Source organism: Helianthus annuus, chromosome 11, assembly GCF_002127325.2.
Source record: "Helianthus annuus cultivar XRQ/B chromosome 11, HanXRQr2.0-SUNRISE, whole genome shotgun sequence".
Lineage (NCBI taxonomy): Eukaryota > Viridiplantae > Streptophyta > Magnoliopsida > Asterales > Asteraceae > Helianthus > Helianthus annuus.
The window spans coordinates 185,521,472-185,543,910 of NC_035443.2; the positions used below are offsets into that span (position 1 = coordinate 185,521,472).

At 34.0% G+C, this 22,439-nt stretch overlaps 1 protein-coding gene across 1 annotated transcript in view; it reads left to right on the forward strand.

Moving 5' to 3' along the window:
• Window positions 1-18,844, forward strand: part of LOC110891442 — a 49,262-nt gene extending 30,418 nt beyond the window's left edge. Inside the window, exons 6-13 of the mRNA XM_035980371.1 lie at window positions 9,297-10,280; window positions 10,798-11,697; window positions 12,248-13,162; window positions 16,211-17,218; window positions 17,532-17,721; window positions 17,797-17,912; window positions 18,142-18,639; window positions 18,725-18,844. Of these exons, the coding sequence (XP_035836264.1) occupies window positions 9,297-10,280; window positions 10,798-11,697; window positions 12,248-13,162; window positions 16,211-17,218; window positions 17,532-17,721; window positions 17,797-17,798 (3,999 nt within the window). The 3' untranslated portion in view covers window positions 17,799-17,912; window positions 18,142-18,639; window positions 18,725-18,844. The remainder of the gene's footprint in view (window positions 1-9,296; window positions 10,281-10,797; window positions 11,698-12,247; window positions 13,163-16,210; window positions 17,219-17,531; window positions 17,722-17,796; window positions 17,913-18,141; window positions 18,640-18,724) is intronic.
• The last annotated feature ends 3,595 nt before the right edge of the window (window positions 18,845-22,439 follow it).

The window sequence follows — 22,439 nt, forward strand, 5'->3', positions numbered from 1 at the left end:
ATTAGAAACTTGTTTATTACAGAGGGTTGAGTTAATGAGATATTAAATAGTTATTAATAAACCTTAAAAATAAAATAAATAGTTGAGAAAATAAGTATTAAGAAAATAAGAGAGACTCTAAGATGGAGTTAACCCAGTAGACTAAAATGAAAACATTAAAAACCTTTGGACAAAACTTAACCAGCAAAATAACATAAACCAGAAAAACTAAAATAACGTTTAACACAAAAATTTAAAAGTCCAAAATATTTTTTCTAATCAACCCAACTAATCCTTATTTAAATAACAAAATAAATAAAGTTATACACCTGAAAAGTCGTCACACCGGAAAAGATGATTTGAAAGTGGTTGTAACTATTGCTATCACCGTTTTGCCAAATACTATTTGTTTATTTAATGAGCCTTTATTTAAAGTATTACAGATAATAATTTTCAAAAATTTTTATTCTTTATTTATAGAGGCAGTGAATATGTGGATTAGGATGGGTGTCTTTTAAAGGGGGAGACTATTTGCACACTTGGTGCGCAGATAGTCAGCCTAAAAAAGGGTTTTTTGTCCTATATGCAAACCCTGCATTTCAAGCTATGGCCAAAGCGCGGCGTTTTAGTCCGGTTAACTAGACAAAACAAAGACTGATGGGTGCCTGACGGGTCTGTTGACCGGACCAAAACGTCGAGCTTTGGCCGTGTTTTGGTCCTGTGAACCAGACACCCTGCCAGTCTTTTGTCTTTTGTCTGGTTGACATGACCAAAATGCAGCCAAAGCTCGGCGTTTTGATCAGGTCAACAGACCCGTCAGTCTTTTGTCTGGTTGACCGGACTAAAACGTCGTGCTATGGCCACAGCTCGACACTGCAGGGTATGCATATAGGACAAAAAAATCTTTTTTAATGTGCATATATGCATTTGGGTGTGCCAATAGGTACACCCCTCAAAAATTCTTGAGAGGTAGCCTATTTGAAAGGTGACTTTCCTTAAGTAGAATACTGCCATCAACTTGTTGTAAGATATGTATGCAAATAAAGAGATAAGGTTGGTCAACTTAAGTCAAACAAGCAATGTTTTTATATTATTGAGTAAACTCTCAAAATGGTCTCTAAGGTTTGGTGACTTTTGTCACTTTAGTCCAAAACTCAAATCTTTTGAATTTGGGTCCCAGTGGTTTTAATTTTGTTGTCATTTTCATCCAAAATCTAGTAAGATTTTCAATTAAATCCAGTTTTTTTTTTTTTTTTGTCTTTTTTCTCCCTTTTAATGAAGGGCAAAATGATTAGATTTTTTTTAATTCGTTTTATAATAAAATGTTAAAATATCAATTTGCCATTCACTAAAAGGGGAGAAAAAGACAAAAAAAAACTGGATGTTAACTGACCAGATTTTGATTTTGGATGAAAATGCCAAAAAAAAATTGAAACCACAGGGACCTGAATTCAAAAGGTTTGAGTTTTGGAAAAAAAGTGACCAAACCTCAGGGACATTTTGACAGTTTACTCTATATTGTTTTTCTTAGGATTCAGAAAGCAAACATGTTTGCTAAATAAATCAATTGATATTAAATGAAAATGGTAATAAAATTGAAATGTAGAGACACAGATTCAAAAGGTTTAAGTTTTGTACTAAAGTGACAAAAATGACTAAACCTCAGAGACCATTTTAGCAGTTTACTCCTTTAAATTAATAGCACTAATAATTATATTTTATATAAATTATATGTAGAAAGAATATAACAAATAATAATAAATATAAGACATGAAAACACGTATTACAAATATCCCGACCAAATTAGGAATTTCGTCCTTGAAATTGTTCCGTTCGCTGAATGGACGAGGATACTTTGCTTTTATTTCTTTAGTCAATTCCCATGTTCTTTCTGGTCCTTTTTGACCTTGCCATTGCACTAGCCCCATTGGTATAACTTTCCTTCTTAATTTTCACACTTGTGTATCCAAAATCTTTATCGGTTGTTCTGTAAAATAGAGTTTCTCATTAACTTGAACATCTTCTAGTGGAATAGCTTGAGCTGGGTCAGCCAAACACTTGTGTAAATTAGACACGTGAAAGGTATCATGAATTCCTTTCAATGTCTCGAGTAATTCTAACTTGTATGCTACAGCTCTGACTTTAGAAATAATTTTATAAGGACCAATGTATCTTGGGCCGATTTTCCTCTTTTCCTAAATCTCACAATGCCTTTCCATGGAGAAACCCTTTAACATAACATAGTCTCCAATTTTAAATTCTAAAAGTCTTCTCCATCTATTAGCATAACTTTTCTGACGATCATAAGCTTCTTTTAATTGGGGCTTAATTTGTACTATCTTATTAGTTGTTTCTTGTATAATTTCTGGGCCAGACAACTGACTTTCTCCTACTTCGGTCCAACAGAGTAGGGTTCTACACTTTCTCCCACATAAAGCTTCAAATGGCGCTGCTTTGATCTAGCGTGGTAAATATTATTGTAAGAAAATTCAATTAATGGTAGGTGAGTATCCTAACTACCACCAAAGTCAATTACACACCCGACTTCAATTGATTCAAGTGCCTAATTCTTTCTAGAAACAAGTCCAAAACCTTGACGTGAATCGAATATCTCTATTATTGACAGTGGCACACCGTGTCGGTTAAGAATTTCATTTATATACATTCTAGCTAAACCTTTCTAAAGAGTAACTTTCATTGATGGGTAGAAAATGTGCTAATTTGGTTAGCCTATCTACTATAACCCGTATTGTATCATGCCCTTTCTGTTTCTTTGGAAGTTTAGTGACAAAATCCATGGTTATTCTATCCTACTTCCATATTGGTAGTTCTTTTTGTTGCAATAATCCAACATGCTTTTGATGTTTAACTTTCATTTGAAGGCAAGTCAAACACAACACTACGTATTGAGCAATAGATCTTTTCATTCTAGAACACCAATAATGACTTTTCAGGTTCTTGTACATCTTATCTGATCCTGGATGTATTGTATATTTGGACCTATGGGCTTCGTCTAACAACTTATTTTAGGTATCACCAATCCTTGGTATCCAATTCTTTTATCAAACCTTAGAATTCCATCTTCCCCTTTGTCATAAACTTAAGTTTCCCTTCATATGTTCTTTCTTGAGATGGTCATCTTTTAAAGCTTTAATTTGAATCCGATTTAAACAATTGATTTTAATATCCAATCTTAAGGCTTTTACCACTGGTTTGATTCTCTCCTTCGTGCTTAATGCATCATCGACTACATTAGCTTTGCCTGGATGGGAATCTAAATCCCTTGAAATTATACCAACAAAACACACTTCATTTTACAATTTTAGTCCTTAATTAATTCCATCCACCTTCTTTGTCTCATGTTTAAAATTTTCTGGTCGAATATGTGTTATCGTCTATATATATCACACATTTGGTACCATATAAATAGTGTCTCCATATCTTAAGAGCAAGCTCTATGGCACCAAGTTCGTGGTCGTATGTGTAATTCTTTTCATGAATTTTTAGTTGTCGTGATGCATATGCTATTACCTTTTCCGTTTGCATCAACACACACAACCTAGACCATTATAAGATGCATAACAGTAAATTACAAAATCTTCATATCCTTCAAGTAGTGATAGGATCGCAATAGTGCTTAGCTTCTATTTGAGGGTATTGAAGGATTCTTCTTGCTTGGGACCTAATGGAATTTTGCTATTTTATGTGTTAAGGCTGTCAATGGAGTAGCAATCTTTGAGAAACCTTGAATAAATCTTCAATAGTATCCCGCGAGCCCAAGAAAACTCCTAATCTCCATAGGCGTCTTTGGAGCTTCCCATTTGGATCTTGCTTCGATCTTTGTTGGATTAACTTGAATCTCCCTTTTGTTTATTATGTGCCCTAGGAATTGAACTTTTTTCTTTCAGAATTCACACTTTGAAAATCTGGCATATAGTTTCTCTTTTCTTAAGATTTCTAGAATTATTGTTAGATGCTTAGCATGATCTTCTAGAGTTTTAGAATAGATAAGTATGTCATCTATAAAGACAATGACAAACCTACCTGGATACATTCTATAGACACTATTTATTAGGTTCTTGAATGGCCGTATCTAGTTCTAAAAGCAGTCTTAGGTACATTTTCTTCTTGAACCTTTAGCTGATGATATCCTAATCTAAGATCGATTTTAGAAAAATGACTCGCTACCTGAAGTTGATCAAACAAATCATCTATTCTGGGCAATGGATATTTGTTTTTAATGGTGATCTTATTCAGCTTGCGGTAATCAATGCACATACGCATCGTTCCGTCTTTCTTCTTAACAAACAGTACTCTAGCTTCGCAGGGTGATGAACTTGGACGCAGAAAGCATTTATCTAATAGTTCCTGGAGTTGCTTCATTAACTCCGTCATTTCCCAAGGTGCTAAATGGTACGATGATTTAGCTACCGGCTTAGCTCCCGGTATTAAATCGATTTTAAATTTTATATGTTGATCTGGTGGAAGACAAGACAATTCTTCTGGAAACACGTCTAGAGAGAGTGGTGTAGCGATGGCGGTGGTGGTGTGATGGTGATGGTGATTCGATGGAGGTGCTGCCAAACCAGATTGTAAAGAGAGTTTGTAGAGAGAGAGACAGAGAGAGTTTGTAGAGACAGGGAGAGTTTGTGAGTTTTATTTCTATTTATTTATTTAAGCGTATGTGGTAAAAGGACCAAAATACCCTTATGTGGGTCCACTTGTTCAGATTTAACCATGAAAACTAAGTTATGGCTAAAGGACGTAACGTGTAAGAGTTTGCAAACATCGAGTACGCTTTTTAGTACTTTTTAAAGACAAAGGACATAGTTTGCAATATGATGCAAACATAAAGGACGATTTCAGTAATTTACTCTTTTCTAATAAGATCCCTTCAAAAATACACATCAAGAGTGTTGAAAGTTTCAGTTGTTAGTAACTTGGTTAGAACCTCATCTATTATAGAGGTTGAATAACTATAGTTTTATTTACTAAATAATAAAAAACTTATATCTTTAAAAAAGTTGTGTATTGCACTGCACGGGTTGAATAAGCTCGTGTTACACATGTAGAATAAATATAATGTAATCACTTAACACATATAGTCTTAAAGATATGTTTAAAAAAATAAACTTTGATGTTGTATTTCTTATTAAAGAGGATTAAGATGTATTGGGATATTATTTTAATCACAGAATCAATAATACAATCTTAATTAAAATATGGTAGAATTAAGACGTATTGAAATCCTCATTTAGTTACATATATACATTCGAGACTAAAAATATCTAATAAATAAATTGCAATACCTTACATTGGGGAAGATTCATTTGAAAAGAAATTTAATGTGAGAAGAAAAAGAAGAAAGAACATATTAGTAAAATACTATTTCATTTATAACTCTTTAATTAATTAGTCAACTAATCATTAATTATCCTACATATAATCAAAAAACCTACACTTATCAAAATTTCCTACATATACCCTATAGATTATAGAATTTTGTACTACACAGTCGAAATTCATCCTACACATCTCGAAATATATCCTACACAACTCGTAATTTATCCTACACAACTATTAATTTATTCTACACTTTAAATTAGATTGTTTTTTTAAATTGGAAAAAAATATATATATTTTGAAAATGAGTTACAAATTTAATTTAGTTAGTTATTAAAGGAGAAGAATACAAATTAATGATTTTTGTAAGTTACCAATATACCCTTGTATTAAAATTAAATGCAAATATTAAATGAAGTAAAATGAACCATTCTTATTGGTAGAAACTTTTTTCTTTTTTCTTCTTAAAAAAAAATTATTCTCATATGAACCCTTCATTATATTATAAACCTTTTTTAAACAATGAAGATAAACATTATTTAAATTATTTATACATGAGAATCTTAGTTATTGAAATATATATATATTTTTTTAAATCGTTATCATGATGTAGGTCTGAAAAGAAAGTTATCCACTTAATCAATCACAACCGCTAATAAAGTTTAGAAATGTTAATCAAGGTCATGAATTACAAAAAAAGTTGGATATTAAAGTGTTTATAGCATTCATATTGGTAAAAAAGAATTGGATATTTAAGTGTTTAGAGCATTCATATTGGAACCTCTATATCTATCTATATAATTTAATTAAAAACACATTTTACTGGCTTATTTAGTCGGGATAGGCGGGAAAACTCTATGAAAGTCATCACATGGCGCTCCATATGTCCTCAATTTTATTTTCTTTATTATATAATATAGATAGATATATTGTTTTTATAACATTTTTTCCATATAATTGCTTACAAATACAACGTCCTAATACCACCCAAGTTATTGCTAAACCAGAGAAAGAATTGGAACTTTGATTAACACATAAAATTCTAGTAAGACCCTCAATGTTTTTCCTTTCATTGTTCTATTATCTCAATTCAACTTATCCGGTTTAACTCACAACTTGGTTATAAATATATGAGTAAATTTCAAATTTTGTCCTTTATCTATATACCTAATTTCAAACGGTGTTCTTTATCTTTAAAATTGACGAGTTTTATACTTATTGTTATAAAATATTACATGGTATGTCCATCACCCCTAACATGTATTTTTTTTCTCTGTTAAATTAGGTAACACAAGGGTATATTAGTCTTTCTATCCATTAATATAAAATTTTTTAAATAAATAAAACAAAATTGAATTTAAAAAATTAATATAATAGTATATATATATATATATATATACACACACACATAGTATACACCTACTTCTCTCTCTACTCATCTCTTTCATCAGTTCTACACCATCAACCACCACTGCCACCATTAGCCACCACTACCCTCAACACCAACCACCATCGCCACCATCATCCACACCACCCCCACCCGTCATCACCAAGAACCCTAATTCCCAAATTTCCAGATCACAATTACTGCCTCTTATATACATATATGCATACACAACCAACCATTACCGCTTCTTCCAAAGTCAGATATGCGGTTAAGTTTGGGATTGGCCGTAGATCTAAATCATGTTGGTGTGGGATAGGTGGTGGATTAGAGGTGAGGTTGGTCGCAGATCTAAATCGCGATGGTGTAGGATGGGGGTTTGAATCCTAGGGTGGGATTTGGTTAAAATCTATTGTAACTGATAGCGATTTTGTAAGTATATATCATCTAGGGCAAACAATATAAGGACTTCACATATTCATGTTGCTAAAACAGAAAATAATGACAATGAGTTTGACATGTATAATGTTTGAACCCCAATTTGTAAGATAAAAAACAAAAAGCCTTGTATTATTTTCACAGAGTGATAGTGCCATCGATTAAGCTTTTGGTAGATGGATTTGCCGAGATGGATATGGTTCATGAGAGAGAGAATGAGAGTTGAGAGAGAGAGAGAGAGAGAGATGTGTTTCTTAATAAAATGGATAGGTTTTTAAGTTATTCATATAATTTGTCCTTCAAAAGGTGAAATGATAAAATTGTCCTCATGTGCAAATTGCAAATTACATGATCAAAATTAACATAACAGAAAAAAATTAACTAGGTTAGGGGTAAAGGACATACCGTGCAAGATTTTGAAATAATAAGTACAAAACTCGTCAATTATATAGACAAAGGATACGGCCTGAAATTAGGTATGTAGATAAAGAACAGAATTTGCAATTCACTCTAAATATATATAATAGAAATAAAATATAACCTAATTTATTAAGATATCCATGAAATCATAGAAGTTTATATACGGTCTACCATAAAGTTACGTGACAAAGGGATGAGCTCGGTTCCAAATATACTGATACCGAAAGTACCAATCCTGAAAATCTTAAAAATGGAAAGTTTTCGGTACGGAACGGTGTTTGAACGAAATCAACCAAAAATACCAGTACCGAACTGAAAGCACTAATCCTCAAAAAACGCAAAACGTCAGTAATTGGCGCCGAAAATTGTTCAGTACAATACGGTACATGACCAGCACCTGTTCGGTTTCGGTTTGATACTATTTGTTGACACCTAAAGTAACAGAAAAGAATAAATAGTTAAATAGTTTAGAGTTCGCATACATGATGTAAATAGTTACCAAATACTATTTGCTGATCCCAAAAAATCACCTCGTATATGAAATTAATTGAATGTTTCAAGCTTTAATGCCTTCGAGTTTAAAAAATGACGTAACTAATGGAAAATTCAACTCTTAGACTTATTGGTGAAGGGGGGGGGGGGTGTTCAAATAAGTCTCACACTACAAAGGTTGCTGGATTATTGGGACCTTATGTGATATGTGGTATTGGGTATCATCAAAGAGCCCCCCGCCCGCCATCCACATCAAGCCCCTGTGCCACGCACGCTATCCCCACCAAGCGCGCCCACCCGTCGCGATGTTCGCGACCCTCTTGTAGCTAATGTGACACCATTTGCGCCCCCAATGGAGCCCCATAACACATATTACCTTGAAATAAAAAACGAAAAAAAAGGTATTAAACTAACATGTAAGTTCTCTTATTCTTATTAAGTTAAGTTGTCTTACAAAATGCTTGTTGCTATACGTTATCATCTAATTATTTATAACAACTAATTTTTCATTTGATTTATGAATCAAGTTATATACGTTGTTTAATTTCAAGTGTTACAATAGATACTTCCTCAACTTTCCTTTTACAGTTTATTATTTAATTTTATTTAAACTACATAAAAATTAATATATATATAATCCTCTTTCTTACCAACAATTAACTTAATTTATTGGTCTTGCAACTTATTTCACTTCAATAATACTAAAGCAACACATATTATTAACAACAATATATAATTTTAGCAAATCTATTATTAGGATTATTATAGGCAACGAACAATTAATTTGACCAACCTTAACCCATAAGATTTATATTGGTTTCATATTATGACTCATTTTATTTGGGCCTTATTTACTTATTGGGCTAACTATAAATGATTCGTGGGCTTGTAAAAAAGTGGTGGGCTGGACCATTGTAAGCCAACCAAATGTAAAACAAAGGCACATGAACCAGAAGCAAAGCAGGGGTCGTCTGCCGTTCAAAAAAAAAAAAAGAAAGAAAAAGGAAAAAAAAGCAGGGGTCGTCTGGTTCTAGAGTCGAATGATGGACATGTGCTTACCTCAAACCTCGCTGGAACTTTCACTGTGGTGCGAAGAGGGTGGAATTAGATGGATCTTAACTTCATCTTCATCTGAAGAGATATTAACTACGCAATTTCTTTCAATTCCCTTCTTGTTTTTCTATCTTTGTTGTAACTACTCAATTTCATTCAATTCCCTTGTCGCATATTGAATTTGCAGGTTGGGAAGAACTTGGAACACTTGAAGATTCCTCTCACTCATATTCAATCAGCAACCCATGATTTCTCAAACGAATACAGAATTTCATATTTCTCAAATGGCAATGCTTTCTACAGGGCAGAACTCGAGCATTATGATAAAGAGAATCCATCATCCAAGAGACACAACACTGTACTTATCAAACGCTACCCTTCTGGAAATAAGTTGTATGGAGAAAAAGAGTTTCTCACAGAAATAGAAATTCTTTCAGGTGGAGTTAAGCATCCCAACATAGTCAATCTGCTTGGATTTTGTCTTGAAGATTCTGAGATGATCCTTATCATTGAAGATTTTTCTAATGGATTCCTTGATAATTATTTGGGAAACCTCAAAGACAAACATGTTTTGACTTGGGAAAACCGTTTGAAAATATGCATTGGTGTTGCACACGCATTAAGGTACATTCACAATGAGATGGAAGGCCAAAAGATGATAATAAACCGTGATATATGCAGTTACAACATTGGGTTGGATGAGAAATGGGGCGCAAAGATTATTAACTTTTCGTGGTCCGTATTCCTGTCTCCAGATCAAGAAATCAAAGATCACAATCTCATCGGTGTTGGGAAAAGGTCCTACAGAGATCCAGAATATGAGAAGACCAATAAGTTAAAAAATGAATCAGATGTTTATGGTTTTGGAGTAGTCTTGTTTGAGATTCTTTGTGGGAGGTTAGCCCATGACCCAATTTACCTTAAGGAGAGTGAGAGAGGGCTGGCCCCTGTAGCAAGACGAAGCTTTAGCACAAGAACACTAGAAGAGTTGATAGATCCTATAATAAAGGAAGAAGTTGGTGAAAACAAATTTGTTCTAAATAGAGGACCCAACAAGGATTCTTTGCACACGTTTATTACAATTGCACACGAATGTGTGGCGGAAACTCAAGACCAACGCCCAACAATGAAAGACGTAGTCAAGGAACTTGAGAAAGCATTATTCTTTCAAGTAAGTCATTGTTCTAAATTCAGTTTATCAATGCCTAGAAGTAATCTGGTGACAGTTCACTCTTGTATAGAAAACAAAAATTAGAAAGCTTTATGAGGTTGGGTTCAAATTACATAAAATTCATTGTTAAAACTCCTTTCCACCTTATAATTTCTAGCATCAACCTATCAAGTTTACTTTTTAGACATCGTAGGAATTTATCAATTCTACCTTTTAGACTATCAAGTTAGGACTTTGCTAGAATTGCTTATACGGAAATATAACGATAAATAAAATTCAACCCAAAACCTTTAGAAAACACACAACAGTGCATATTTAATTCATAAGGGACATTTATCATCATATTAAAGTCATGTTGTTCAATGTTTGTGATCAATGATATGACCCAATTATCAATTTGCTCATCATTTATAGTTTTTCATAATAGTTAGAAAAAGATAATACCAATTTAGTTTTGTATAACCACTTTATTATAGTTATCAATATACTTATTTTATTTGGTGTGTCATGTTTACAGTACAACAACAAGGATAACCCCAAACTGTCACTTGAAGACATAAAACGGGTGACACAAAACTTTCATGATGACAATTTCATCGGTGGGGGAGGATTTGGTAAAGTTTATAAAGGAAACCTTCAAGATGGAGAAGGAATTAAAACCATTGTTGCAAAGCGATTGGATACGAGGTTTGGTCAAGGAGAACAACAATTCTTTAGTGAGCTCCAAATTCTTTTGGATTATAAACATGAGAATGTCATTGGTCTTGTAGGATACTGTGATGAAAATGACGAAAAAGTCCTTATCTATGAGTATTTGTCCAAGGGAAGTCTTGATAGGTATTTGAATGATACTTCTCTTACATGGGTTAAACGACTTAATATATGCATTGATGTTGCAAGAGCGTTGGATTTCCTACACGGAGGAGTAGGAAAACAAGCAAAGGTGATACATAGGGACATCAAAACTGAAAACATCCTGTTAAACAATGATTGGAAAGCAAAACTGGCTGATTTTGGGCTTTCGCTAATATGTTCAATAAATCAGGAAACAGACTATATCATCGATCATGCGTGTGGCACAAAAGGATACGTGGACCCACTTTATAGACAATCGGGATTCCTAACCATAGAATCCGATATTTACTCGTTTGGTGTTGTTTTATTTGAGATTTTGTGCGGGAGATCAACATTTGAAATCCAAAAACATGAGGGCCACTATCTACCAGATTTCATTGAAAAAAGTTTTAAAGAAGGAAAGCATGGTGAGGTGGTGTTCAAACAAATGAGGGAAGAGATCATGCCCAAATCATTAATTACATTTCAAGAGATTGCCTACAAATGCCTACATCTTGATAGAGAAAAACGACCGACAACAAAAAAAGTTTTGATGCAACTTAAGAAAGCATTGGTATTTCAAGTAAGTTATCCCAGATTTATGAAAGCAAGGTTCCATTAACTGCACTAATACAAATTATGACTTTAACTTGTGTTCATCAAAAGGTTATTAATGGTATGTTTATAGATTAATCTTTTAACGACAAGAACAAACACACACATGTGTGTGTATATTAGAAACTGTATTTATTCCAAATGTTTTAGTGTATTTTTTACGTTTTTATAATATCTTTATGGTAATTTACTTGAATTTTGTAATTTTTTTTGTTATATTTGAATATCTATAAAATAATTGATAAGCGGATAAAAAAGTATGCTATTGCTTATGTACGTGTGTATTAAACTTAAGAGTTTAATATATTGTGTGTACTATTAGTCGTGACTACCTTTAAATCATTTATATTTATTCAATTTTTAAGCTTATTTAATTAAGTGGAATAAAAAGTCAGGGACTGAGGTTGCTAGATCTTATATATTTATGTATGTGTGGTTGCTCATATATCTTATTAGATCTTACCTTCTCTTTCATTTGTAACCCATTGTTTTAACACTCCCTTCTACTTGATAAACAGAACATGGCATCAACAATGAACCAGTTTGCTCACTTACAAATCCCACTTGAAGATGTGGCGAAGGCCACCAACAACTTTCATCATGATAACATCATCGAACTTGGTGGAGTTGGTATCGCATATACAGGACGACTCTTGTGGTCTGGGAGGTTGATGGAGATCACTGCTCGGAGGTTTGATTGTAAGCATGGGGAAGGAGACCTCAAGTTCTTGACAGAAATTTCAGTGCTTTCTGATCTCAAGCATAAAAATCTAGTCTCTATTATTGGGTTTTGTGATGAGATAGATGAGAAGATCATTGTTACCATGTATGAGGCCAATGGAAGTCTAGGGCAGTATTTAAACAGCCCGAACCTAACATGGAAGCAAAGATTGAGGATATGTGTAGGTGTGGCTCGTGCGTTGAGTTACTTACATTATGACAAGGGACATGATTATGCTATTCTACATTGTAACATCAATAGCAACACTATTTTGTTGGACGATAATTGGGAAACCAAGTTATCCGGTTTTGAATTTTCCATCAAACATCAGGTGTGCCTTTGTGAACACACTGGCACATTGGGGTGTGGGGACCCAACAATTGAAAAGACGGGAGGTGTGACCCACAAGTCGGACATCTACTCATTCGGTGTTGTTTTATTCGAAATATTGTGCGAGAGGAAAGCGTTAATTCATAACGAGGTTGATAGGTCTCTAGCTCAGATGGCCAAGCATCATTATGAAAAGGGAACATTGCATGATATAATCCATCCTCATCTACTAAATCAAATATTGTCTCCGCAATCACTCCTCATATACTCAAAGGTAGCATATTCTTGCTTAAATGATGATCCAGCACACCGCCCAGGTATGCACCATATTGTGGCTAAACTTGAGAAAGCATTGGAACTTCAGTTGCATCATGAAAATATTGTAAGACCCTTTTTCTATTTTATTATCTATTTTTTTGGTATTCATTATTTTTGGATGGTAATTTTTCTTTTGTTTTAGTATCTTTATTTTCTATTCTACTTGAAAGTAAGTCAAAATAGGATGGTAAAGAATCCAAATTGAACAAAAAAACCGAAACATCAAGGATGGGTAGCATAGTTTTATTTTTTGTGGGTTTGGATATGTATGGTATTAGGTGATACCGTCCAATTAACCGCATTGAATATGATATATGAATTTAAGAAATATAGTAAATAATATCTTTAAGTTGTTACAAACTTAAAATTACTAAAGAAATATAATTTTTGTTAGAAGTTTGTTTGAGTACACAATACTTTAATTCGATTTTTGGTGAGTTTATGATTGGATTATGGGTAATGGGTGTCTCAACGGGTAACTTTTACCGCATGACCATACGAGGTATACTCAATATGTGCGGGTACACCCTGTAGCCCACAGGTAATGTATACATGTCTGATACCAAATATTAGACACAATTTATAATCGGGTATGAAATTGAGATTACCAAAACCGACCCTTTACCATTCATAGTGAATCAGATGGAGTGGCTGGGTTGACGCGTTGGTTATAAACTTTTTATGTATTTATCACCATGGCAATAATAATTTATACTTTAAAATTAACTTTTTTTATGTTCAACTTTTTTGACTTGCAATCTATTTAAGCATGTTATTTTTAATTACTTAATTTATTAACAATTTACTTAGGTAATTATTAATCTTTTATTATTATAGTACTTCTATTATTACTAGTCACTACCTGGTGTAGTTAAATTTTAATTTTGGTCTTTTATCTATACTCGGCTGTAACCCATTGAATGTTTGTTTCTGGTATAATTTTTATTTTGGTTATCATTTCCCTTTGTTTGAAATAGAAAACAAAAAAAAAATTATTCAAGGCTTTGGTGTTCTTAAAAAACCCATGTTACATATCATTGGTTTTAAAAAAAAAGGCAAGATTCTTAAATATCTAAGCAAATCACAGTTGGGTTTATGAACAACACCATTTTTTATTATTATTCGAGAGGTGACAAAAACATCCAGGCTAGTTGTTTAAGATTGTGGGGTGTGGACTCGACATCTGGAAAATGTGGGCTCCACGAGTTCACACCCAAAAAAGTGGAGTGTTGGAGTGGCGTGGCCAGGCCCACGTGAGCTGCCATGTGGTTTTTTTTTAACGTTGACAATTATATAAAAAAACACAACTTGTATTAATTTAAAAAAAGTTACATAAAAGACAATTCTAAAATATAAAAAAAAACCTATTTAACAAATCCTAAAAAATAAAAAGGAAAATTGGTTTTTAATAAACCAACCTTTGCCCCATTGGTAAATAATAATCCAACCTACAGAATTGGTATATAATAATCCTACCTATCAACATGTTGGTAGTCAATGAACTTCCGTTAGTTTTTTTTAACTGAAGTTAGTTTTTAAATTTTATTTATTACACAAACAGTCCCTGTAGTTGTAATTTACTAGTTTTAACTATGAGTTAATAGCCAAAATGGTCCCTGAGGTTTGTTCTCTCTCCAAACACCCTTCTTTCTCTTCTCTCTCTCTCATCTCTGTCGAACACCACCACCACCACCACCACCATCGCCTCAAATAATTAATTAAATATCGGGTGCAACAAACTAATTATTAAAAAGTGGAGTAAAGTATACCTATATATCCATATTTTCCAAAAACTCAACGATTACGGTGCTGTGGCGGTGCGGTGGTGGTGGTGGTGGCGGTGCGGTGGTGGTGGTGTTTGACAGAGATGAGAGAGAGAGAGAGAGAGAAGAGAAAGAAGGGTGTTTAGAGAGAGAGAGCAAACTTCAGGGATCATTTTGGCTATTAACTCATAGTTAAAACTAGTAAATTACAACTACAGGGACTCTTTGTGTAATAAATAAAACTTAAAAACTAACTTCAGTTAAAAAAAACTAACGGAAGTTCATTGAGTACCAACATGTTGATAGGTAGGATTATTATATACCAATTCTGTAGGTTGGATTATTATTTACCAATGGGACAAAGGTTGGTTTATTAAAAACCAATTTTCCAAATAAAAAAAAACTACTTATTAAATCCTAAAAAATAAAAAAAATCAACTTATTAAATCCTAAAAAAATAAAAAAAATTACAAAGCACGGTAAATATTAAGGTGGGGAACCCACTTAAACTCCGTATTCCTGTCGTGCATGTACTCGATCTTTGCGATCTCCACTCAATCGTCGTAGGTCAAGTCGCCCGCAGGGACACGGTCGAAGCAAACTTTAAACCAATCCAACCTCGGTTTGAGCTCACGCATTTGTGTTGACACGCGTTTAAGTTGTGACGCGTGTTCCCGACGTGTTGTTCGTATTGTTGGAACGCTCGGCCCCAATACGCAGTTTGACCGCGTTGTAGAGTACGTTGTGCATCCACAATCGATGTCACTAGTGCTATTTCCTTCTCTTCGGTCCAATGCACCATTTTTGAGTTTTTGGTTTGGGTTTGGGTTTGGTGGAAGAAGAATGGGAAAAAATGTAATTTTTGGTTTGGGTTTAGGTTTGGGTGAGTATTTATTGTCATGCTTATTATATGCAATGGAATTTTTAATTTAATTAAACTTTACTAAAACACATGATTTGGATTCCTTTCAGACTATCATTTAATATACATAATTTAATAGTATTTAAGTATTTAACTAATTCAAAATTTGTGTTATTTACAAACTGGTAACTATAAAAAGTTTATGGGTTTGGTAAAACGAGTTGGACCATCTTCCAAGGCCCAGTTATGATGTCTTGATGATAAACTAGGGCACGCGAAACACAGGGAAAAGGGAATCAGGGGTCGGCGCCAGACTCACTTTAGTTGAGGTTCTGGTCTGCCACCCATTTGCCTTGTACAATTGTAGTAGTGGCTAACTGTCAATAGATTCGAATGTCCTCTTTAGTATTTCTAAAAGGAACATAATTTATTCTCTATTAATATTCAGTTTTGTAACTCTCTTTTTCCCTTTGTCACATATTTGCAGGAAAGGAAGTTTGAACACTTGAAGATTCGTCTTTGTGATATTAAATTAGCAACAAATAATTTCTCAGAGACATACGTAATTGCATCTGTGGATAAAGAATGTACTTTGTACAGAGCAGAGCTCCACAGTTTTGATATAGAAAATCCTTCATCTGAAAAGGGGAAGAATAAAGGAGATCATCCCAAGGGACATAACATTGTGGTTATAAAACGGTACCCCTCTGGAAATCAGTGTTTCGGAGAAGAAGAGCTTTTTACAGAAATTGAGATGCTTTCGAGTGTTGAGCATCCGAACATAGTCACTTTAATTGGATTCTGTATTGAAGATTCTGAGATGATCCTTATCATTGAGAATGTTTCTAATGGATACCTTCAGAATTATTTGGGAAACAGCAATAATATGTGTATTTTGACATGGGAGAAGCGTTTGAAAATCTGCATTGATGTTGCAAACGCATTGGAGCACCTTCACTCTGAGATGGAAGACCAAAAGATGATAATACACCATGATATATGTCACTTTAACATTGGGTTGGACGAGAACTGGAGGGCAAAGATTGATGGGTTTTGGTGGTCTGTAATTTTGCCTCCAAATCAAGAAGATGAAGCTGTCTATATCTGGTGGCGTGGCAGATCGCACTACATAGATCCAGAGTATTTAAAGACTAATAAGTTAAAAAGAGAATCAGATGTATATAGTTTTGGAATAGTTTTGCTTGAAATTCTATGTGGGAGGACTGCCTTTGACCCAATTTACTTGAAAGAGAGTGACAAAGGGTTGGGCCCTGTGGCAAGACAAAGCTTCTGCACAGGAATTCTAGAGGACATGATAGATCCTATACTAAAGGAAGAAACCAGTGAATACAGTTTTGTCCTAAAGAGAGGACCCAACAAGGAGTCTTTACACACATTCATGAAAATTGCATATCAATGTGTGGCAGAAACTCAAGTTCAACGTCCGACAATGAAAGTCGTTGTCAAGGAACTTGAGAAAGCGTTATCATTTCAAGTAAGTTAACATTCCAAACATTAATCTTTTTTATACACATGCAAAATGCTTGTTAAAAGTATTCATATGTACCATAGTATTTGTACTCAAATCATTACGTTTTTATTGAAAAAACACCCTTCAATTTTTAACTTCTAGTGTTCTTATCCTAAGCCCGTTCTTAACTATTGATGAAGTTATCAAAGCTTCTCTTTAAACTTACTCTTTTCCCTTAACTATTGATGAAGTTATTAATGCCCTGATGTAGCATCCCCGGGGGCTGCTATTCTCTAATCACAATTTTATGATTCATTTGTCTTTCTAACTGTCCCAGTTGAATTCAGAGGTAAAATCTGATTATGTGGAGGTGAAGAGTCATGCTTCCGTAATTGAGACACAAGTAGTTGAGCTTTCCAATGAATTGAACAGTATGAACATCACGGACAAATCTGAAAATTTTGAAATTCATAACAAGGAAAATATGTTACATGACCAAACGGATGACGCAGCTGAACCTGACTGTTGTAAGTTTGCTATATTTTAAAGTTTTAAAATTGATTTATCAAGTGGAGTCTTAAGCTGGTGATATGTGGGTACAGGAAAGTCAGACTCTCAGGAAGCAGGCTGCTACACGTTCTTGGCCAAACATGTCAGAAACAAGTGCACAGATATGAAAAGGAGGCTAAGTTGCAGGTTCTTTTGGTTGGTGTATTAGGTGGGGTTGGCTGGACAGCAGTTCGCATTGAAACTAGTCATGTTTATATTGGTTAAGTTTAAACAGGCTAGGTGGATTCTGTTGGACTTTTTTGCACATAAGTTAATCTGTTTGTATAAGTGAATGTCATGTTGATGCTTCTCTAGTTCTTTATGTACTTGTTTATATTTATAATTAACTTTCTTTTACTTTTTTTTAAACAAATATCAACTTCATATTTTTGTTGTAGGAATTTGTTTGTGCAATTAAAACTCTCAGACAACCCTGTTAATATTGGATAGAAAGCTGGTAAAGAAAGCTTATGGAGTTGAGGTCAGATCTGATGCTGTAACTGGACAATTGTATTATATTGATCACATTACTAGGAGTACCACCTAGATCAAACGACTTCGTTGCTTTCCGTGTTCTGTTGGTTTCGATCAGGCAGCTAACTGGATTAGGAGCAGCTGTACAGTAAATTGAGCAACTTATAATCAGCTAAATTGTTAGAAGTCAAGTGATTTGAGCAATGATTTTTGAAAGGTCCAATAAATTGAGCAAACAGCTGCTATTATGTTCATTAATTTTGTGAGTTTAGGCGTGAGCTGTTTGATGAAAAGTCCAAGAAGTTGTCAACGGACATGAGTGTAATGGGAACTCTGATTAAGGTGTTGTGCGGAAGATAAGGATGCAAGACCAACCATGAGCCATGTGCTGCTGCATGTAGAAGAAGAAGATGATTAATAAGGTAACTGTTTTAGTTATGATTATGTTAGCTAGAGTTTGTCTTTAAACCGAGGACTAATTTTGGCGATCTACTTAATTAACGTCAGCTACAGCAGCATCCCTTTGTTCACAACTTCATCATTGTTTCTTCATCACCTGCTATACAAGAAATTTCAGTTGTCACGCGTGATACTGTTACATTATAAATATAAATTTTATTTGTTAAATTTATGTTGGTGACTAGTTGGACAGAAACTACAGTTGAGCTATTAAGACTAATTAGGACTTACTAATGGGTCAAGCTTATGGTTTGTGCAATGAACAAAGATGATATGCTATGACTCTATGCCTTGATCAGGGTCCTTCATCCCTTGTCCATTGTCCGTTTTTTACTTTCAGATAACTCATTAATTAACCTGCTTCTCCTTTTACCATTTTCGTAGCAAACTTTAACCCAATAACTCCCATCAACATGACCATTGACCACAAGAATTTGACTTCTATCTTTTGACCGTTGAGTTGAGTTGAGCTGCTTAAGTAAGCAAATCTCAAACATAGAACAGCAGATAGCAATCAGCAAGAACTCTAATTCCACATAAGGCAACCGAGAGACTGATCAACAGAGTATATAAGCATCCCTTTTACCAGTAGATACCTGCACCATGACAATTTTTAAATAATAATCAAAAACCTGCACAGGAAAATCATGTATGAGCAAGAAGGGTAACCTCCACCGCTGCCACCGTCGCCACTAACCGCCGTAAAACAAATATAGCAAGCGAACCTGTTCTGACCCAACCCGTTTTGGCCCGAACCTAATTCATTTCACATTTTTTTATAAAAGCTGCCTATTTTGACTCGAACCCAATTTGACCCTTTACACAACCAAACCAAACCCAACCCAACCAGCCCGATACCATCAGTCATGATAATGACATCCTAAGACATGAGAAAAATGAATTTAAACCATCACATACATAACCCAACCGAACCCACCCACTTTGACTGTCTAGGATAGTTGTAGATTTAAGACTCGCCTTTTAAGAAGGGGAATATGCGTTCTCTCCAAGGCCGGCCCAAGCCCAAGTATTTTGAGGCTTGGGCTTTAGGCCTCTAAATTAATAGGGCCTCCAATTATTTTTTAAAAAAAATTATAATAATATTTTGGCTCTGAACTTATCTTTACATATACAAAAATATATAAAAATACAAAAAAAAATCGCCAACAATAAACCTTTTAGTTTATTTTGTCGGTCCCAAGCCCGACTAAAGAAGGGTTTTTTTTTTCTCAAATAGCGTTTTTTTTTTTTTTTGGAAAAAGTCCTCGAGCTTTTAGTTTGCTTTAAGCCAACAAAATGGTTGAGCCGGCCCCGGTTCTCTCATAAACATACCTGACCAACTTTGAAGACCTCATCTAATCATTCTATATTAACATGTCCATTGTACAATTAATCATACATGTTGAAGGCTGCAAAAAAAAAAAAAATAATAAATAAATAAATAAAAAATAAAAAAGAGAACAGTCACACAAAGAAGTTTTATTCAACAACAAAAAGTGAATGTGTATTGTATGCATGAAAACATGGAACCTTACTCCTTACCTTCATTATTTAAGTTGTGCAAAAACAAAATCAATAATAAGATAATTGCAACATAAGTGCAAACTTACTAGTGTATAAATCGAGCACCATCAATCATCCAGGGCTGTTTAAAAGATCCATTTGCCTCTGCACAGCCTTAACTCCAGATATGTTATCAATTTTGGAAAACAGAGTAATGATTGTTGAAATATGTAGATATTATATTTCATATTATATTTCATATTATTGTAATTCATGTGTTACATATTATGTTATAAATAATGTTGGGCTATTGATCATATTGGGCTAAGTTATTGTTTCAGGAGATTCTTTACTATGATGGGCTTATTATGTCAGTTGGGCTTCTGTTTAGTTCGTTATGGGCTGAGGGGCTAATGTGAAGAGTTTATCTTAGTTGAAGGGTCTTTCTGGAAATAAAGGTTGAGCTGGTATATAAGGTAGAGAGAGAGTTGATGCGATCACTTGTTCCAGATATTTCTAGGGTTTACTCTCTCTCTCATCGTTGTTCGCTGTACTTGTCTGATCTTGTTGATCGGTGTTGAAGATCTGATGATCTGTGTTGAGGATCTTCTTGTGATCTCTGTGTAGAGATCTTGGTTGTATTTTGAGATCATATTGATCTCTGTTCTTCTTTCATTTTGTATTTTTTCTTTCTGTATTTTGTTTAGTTTCAACAGATCTTTGTTATCTGTTGAAGGATTGTTAAGATCTCATAGTTTGTGAGATCTAGGGTTTGGTTGGGTGTTTTTAGGGTTGGATAAATAATAAAGATTTTGTCGCTGTTTTGTCACTATATCTTGGTGTTATTGTGTTGTATATCTTGGATCTGTACCTCTGAATTTACTGAATTTACTGGTTGATGGGCTTATTATGTCATAAAGTAAAATTTGTTGAGGGAAATAAAAACTTAACTGAATTTACTGGTTGACTTTTGTTTATAACCTGAATTTACCATATCAATATTAAGGTTTCCTGCCACATAGATCAGATGTTGGCTAGCAGCAATATGATTTTGACTATTCCAACTGCTGTTGACTTTGACCCTCCACCCATTGATTCCTAGCTCTATGTTTCATCAAATATATATTAAACTAGTACTAGTAGTCTAGTATCTATTATATATAGATGGGTGTTTGTTATCAATAGGATTAATTATGTGCTATTTACTAACAACAGCAGAGGTACGACTTTTGCTTATAACCTGACATAATAAGCCCATCAACCAGTAAATTCAGTAAATTCAGAGGTACAGATCCAAGATATACAACATAATAACACCAAGATATAGTGACAAAACAGCGACAAAATCTTTATTATTTATCCAACCCTAAAAACACCCAACCAAACCCTAGATCTCACAAACTATGAGATCTTAACAATCGTTCAACAGATAACAAAGATCTGTTGAAACTAAACAAAATACAGAAAGAAAAAATACAAAATGAAAGAAGAACAGAGATCAATATGATCTCAAAATACAACCAAGATCTCTACACAGAGATCACAAGAAGATCCTCAACACAGATCATCAGATCTTCAACACCGATCAACAAGATCAGACAAGTACAGCGAACAACGATGAGAGAGAGAGTAAACCCTAGAAATATCTGGAACAAGTGATCGCATCAACTCTCTCTCTACCTTATATACCAGCTCAACCTTTATTTCCAGAAAGACCCTTCAACTAAGATAAACTCTTCACATTAGCCCCTCAGCCCATAACGAACTAAACAGAAGCCCAACTGACATAATAAGCCCATCATAGTAAAGAATTTCCTGAAACAATAACTTAGCCCAATATGACCAATAGCCCAACATTATTTATAACATAATATGTAACACATGAATTACAATAATATGAAATATAATATCTACATATTTCAACACCCCCTCATAATTCATGCAGTAAACATATTATGTAATCCCAACTTTTCACACATAACCTCATGTTGTGCTACAGTTAATCCCTTAGTGAATATGTCTGCAATCTGATTTTCAGATGCAACTTTATTTGGGTCAATTATGCCACTTGCAATTTTTTCCCTCAAAAAATGCAAGTCCAACTCAAAATGCTTGGTCCTTTCATGGAACACAGGGTTTTGAGAGATAGAGATAGCAGACTTGCTATCACAAAACAAAGTAACAGGTAATGAACAACTTATTTGTAATTCAGAAAGAACATTTTTAATCCACATAACTTCACAAGTTGCTGAACACATGG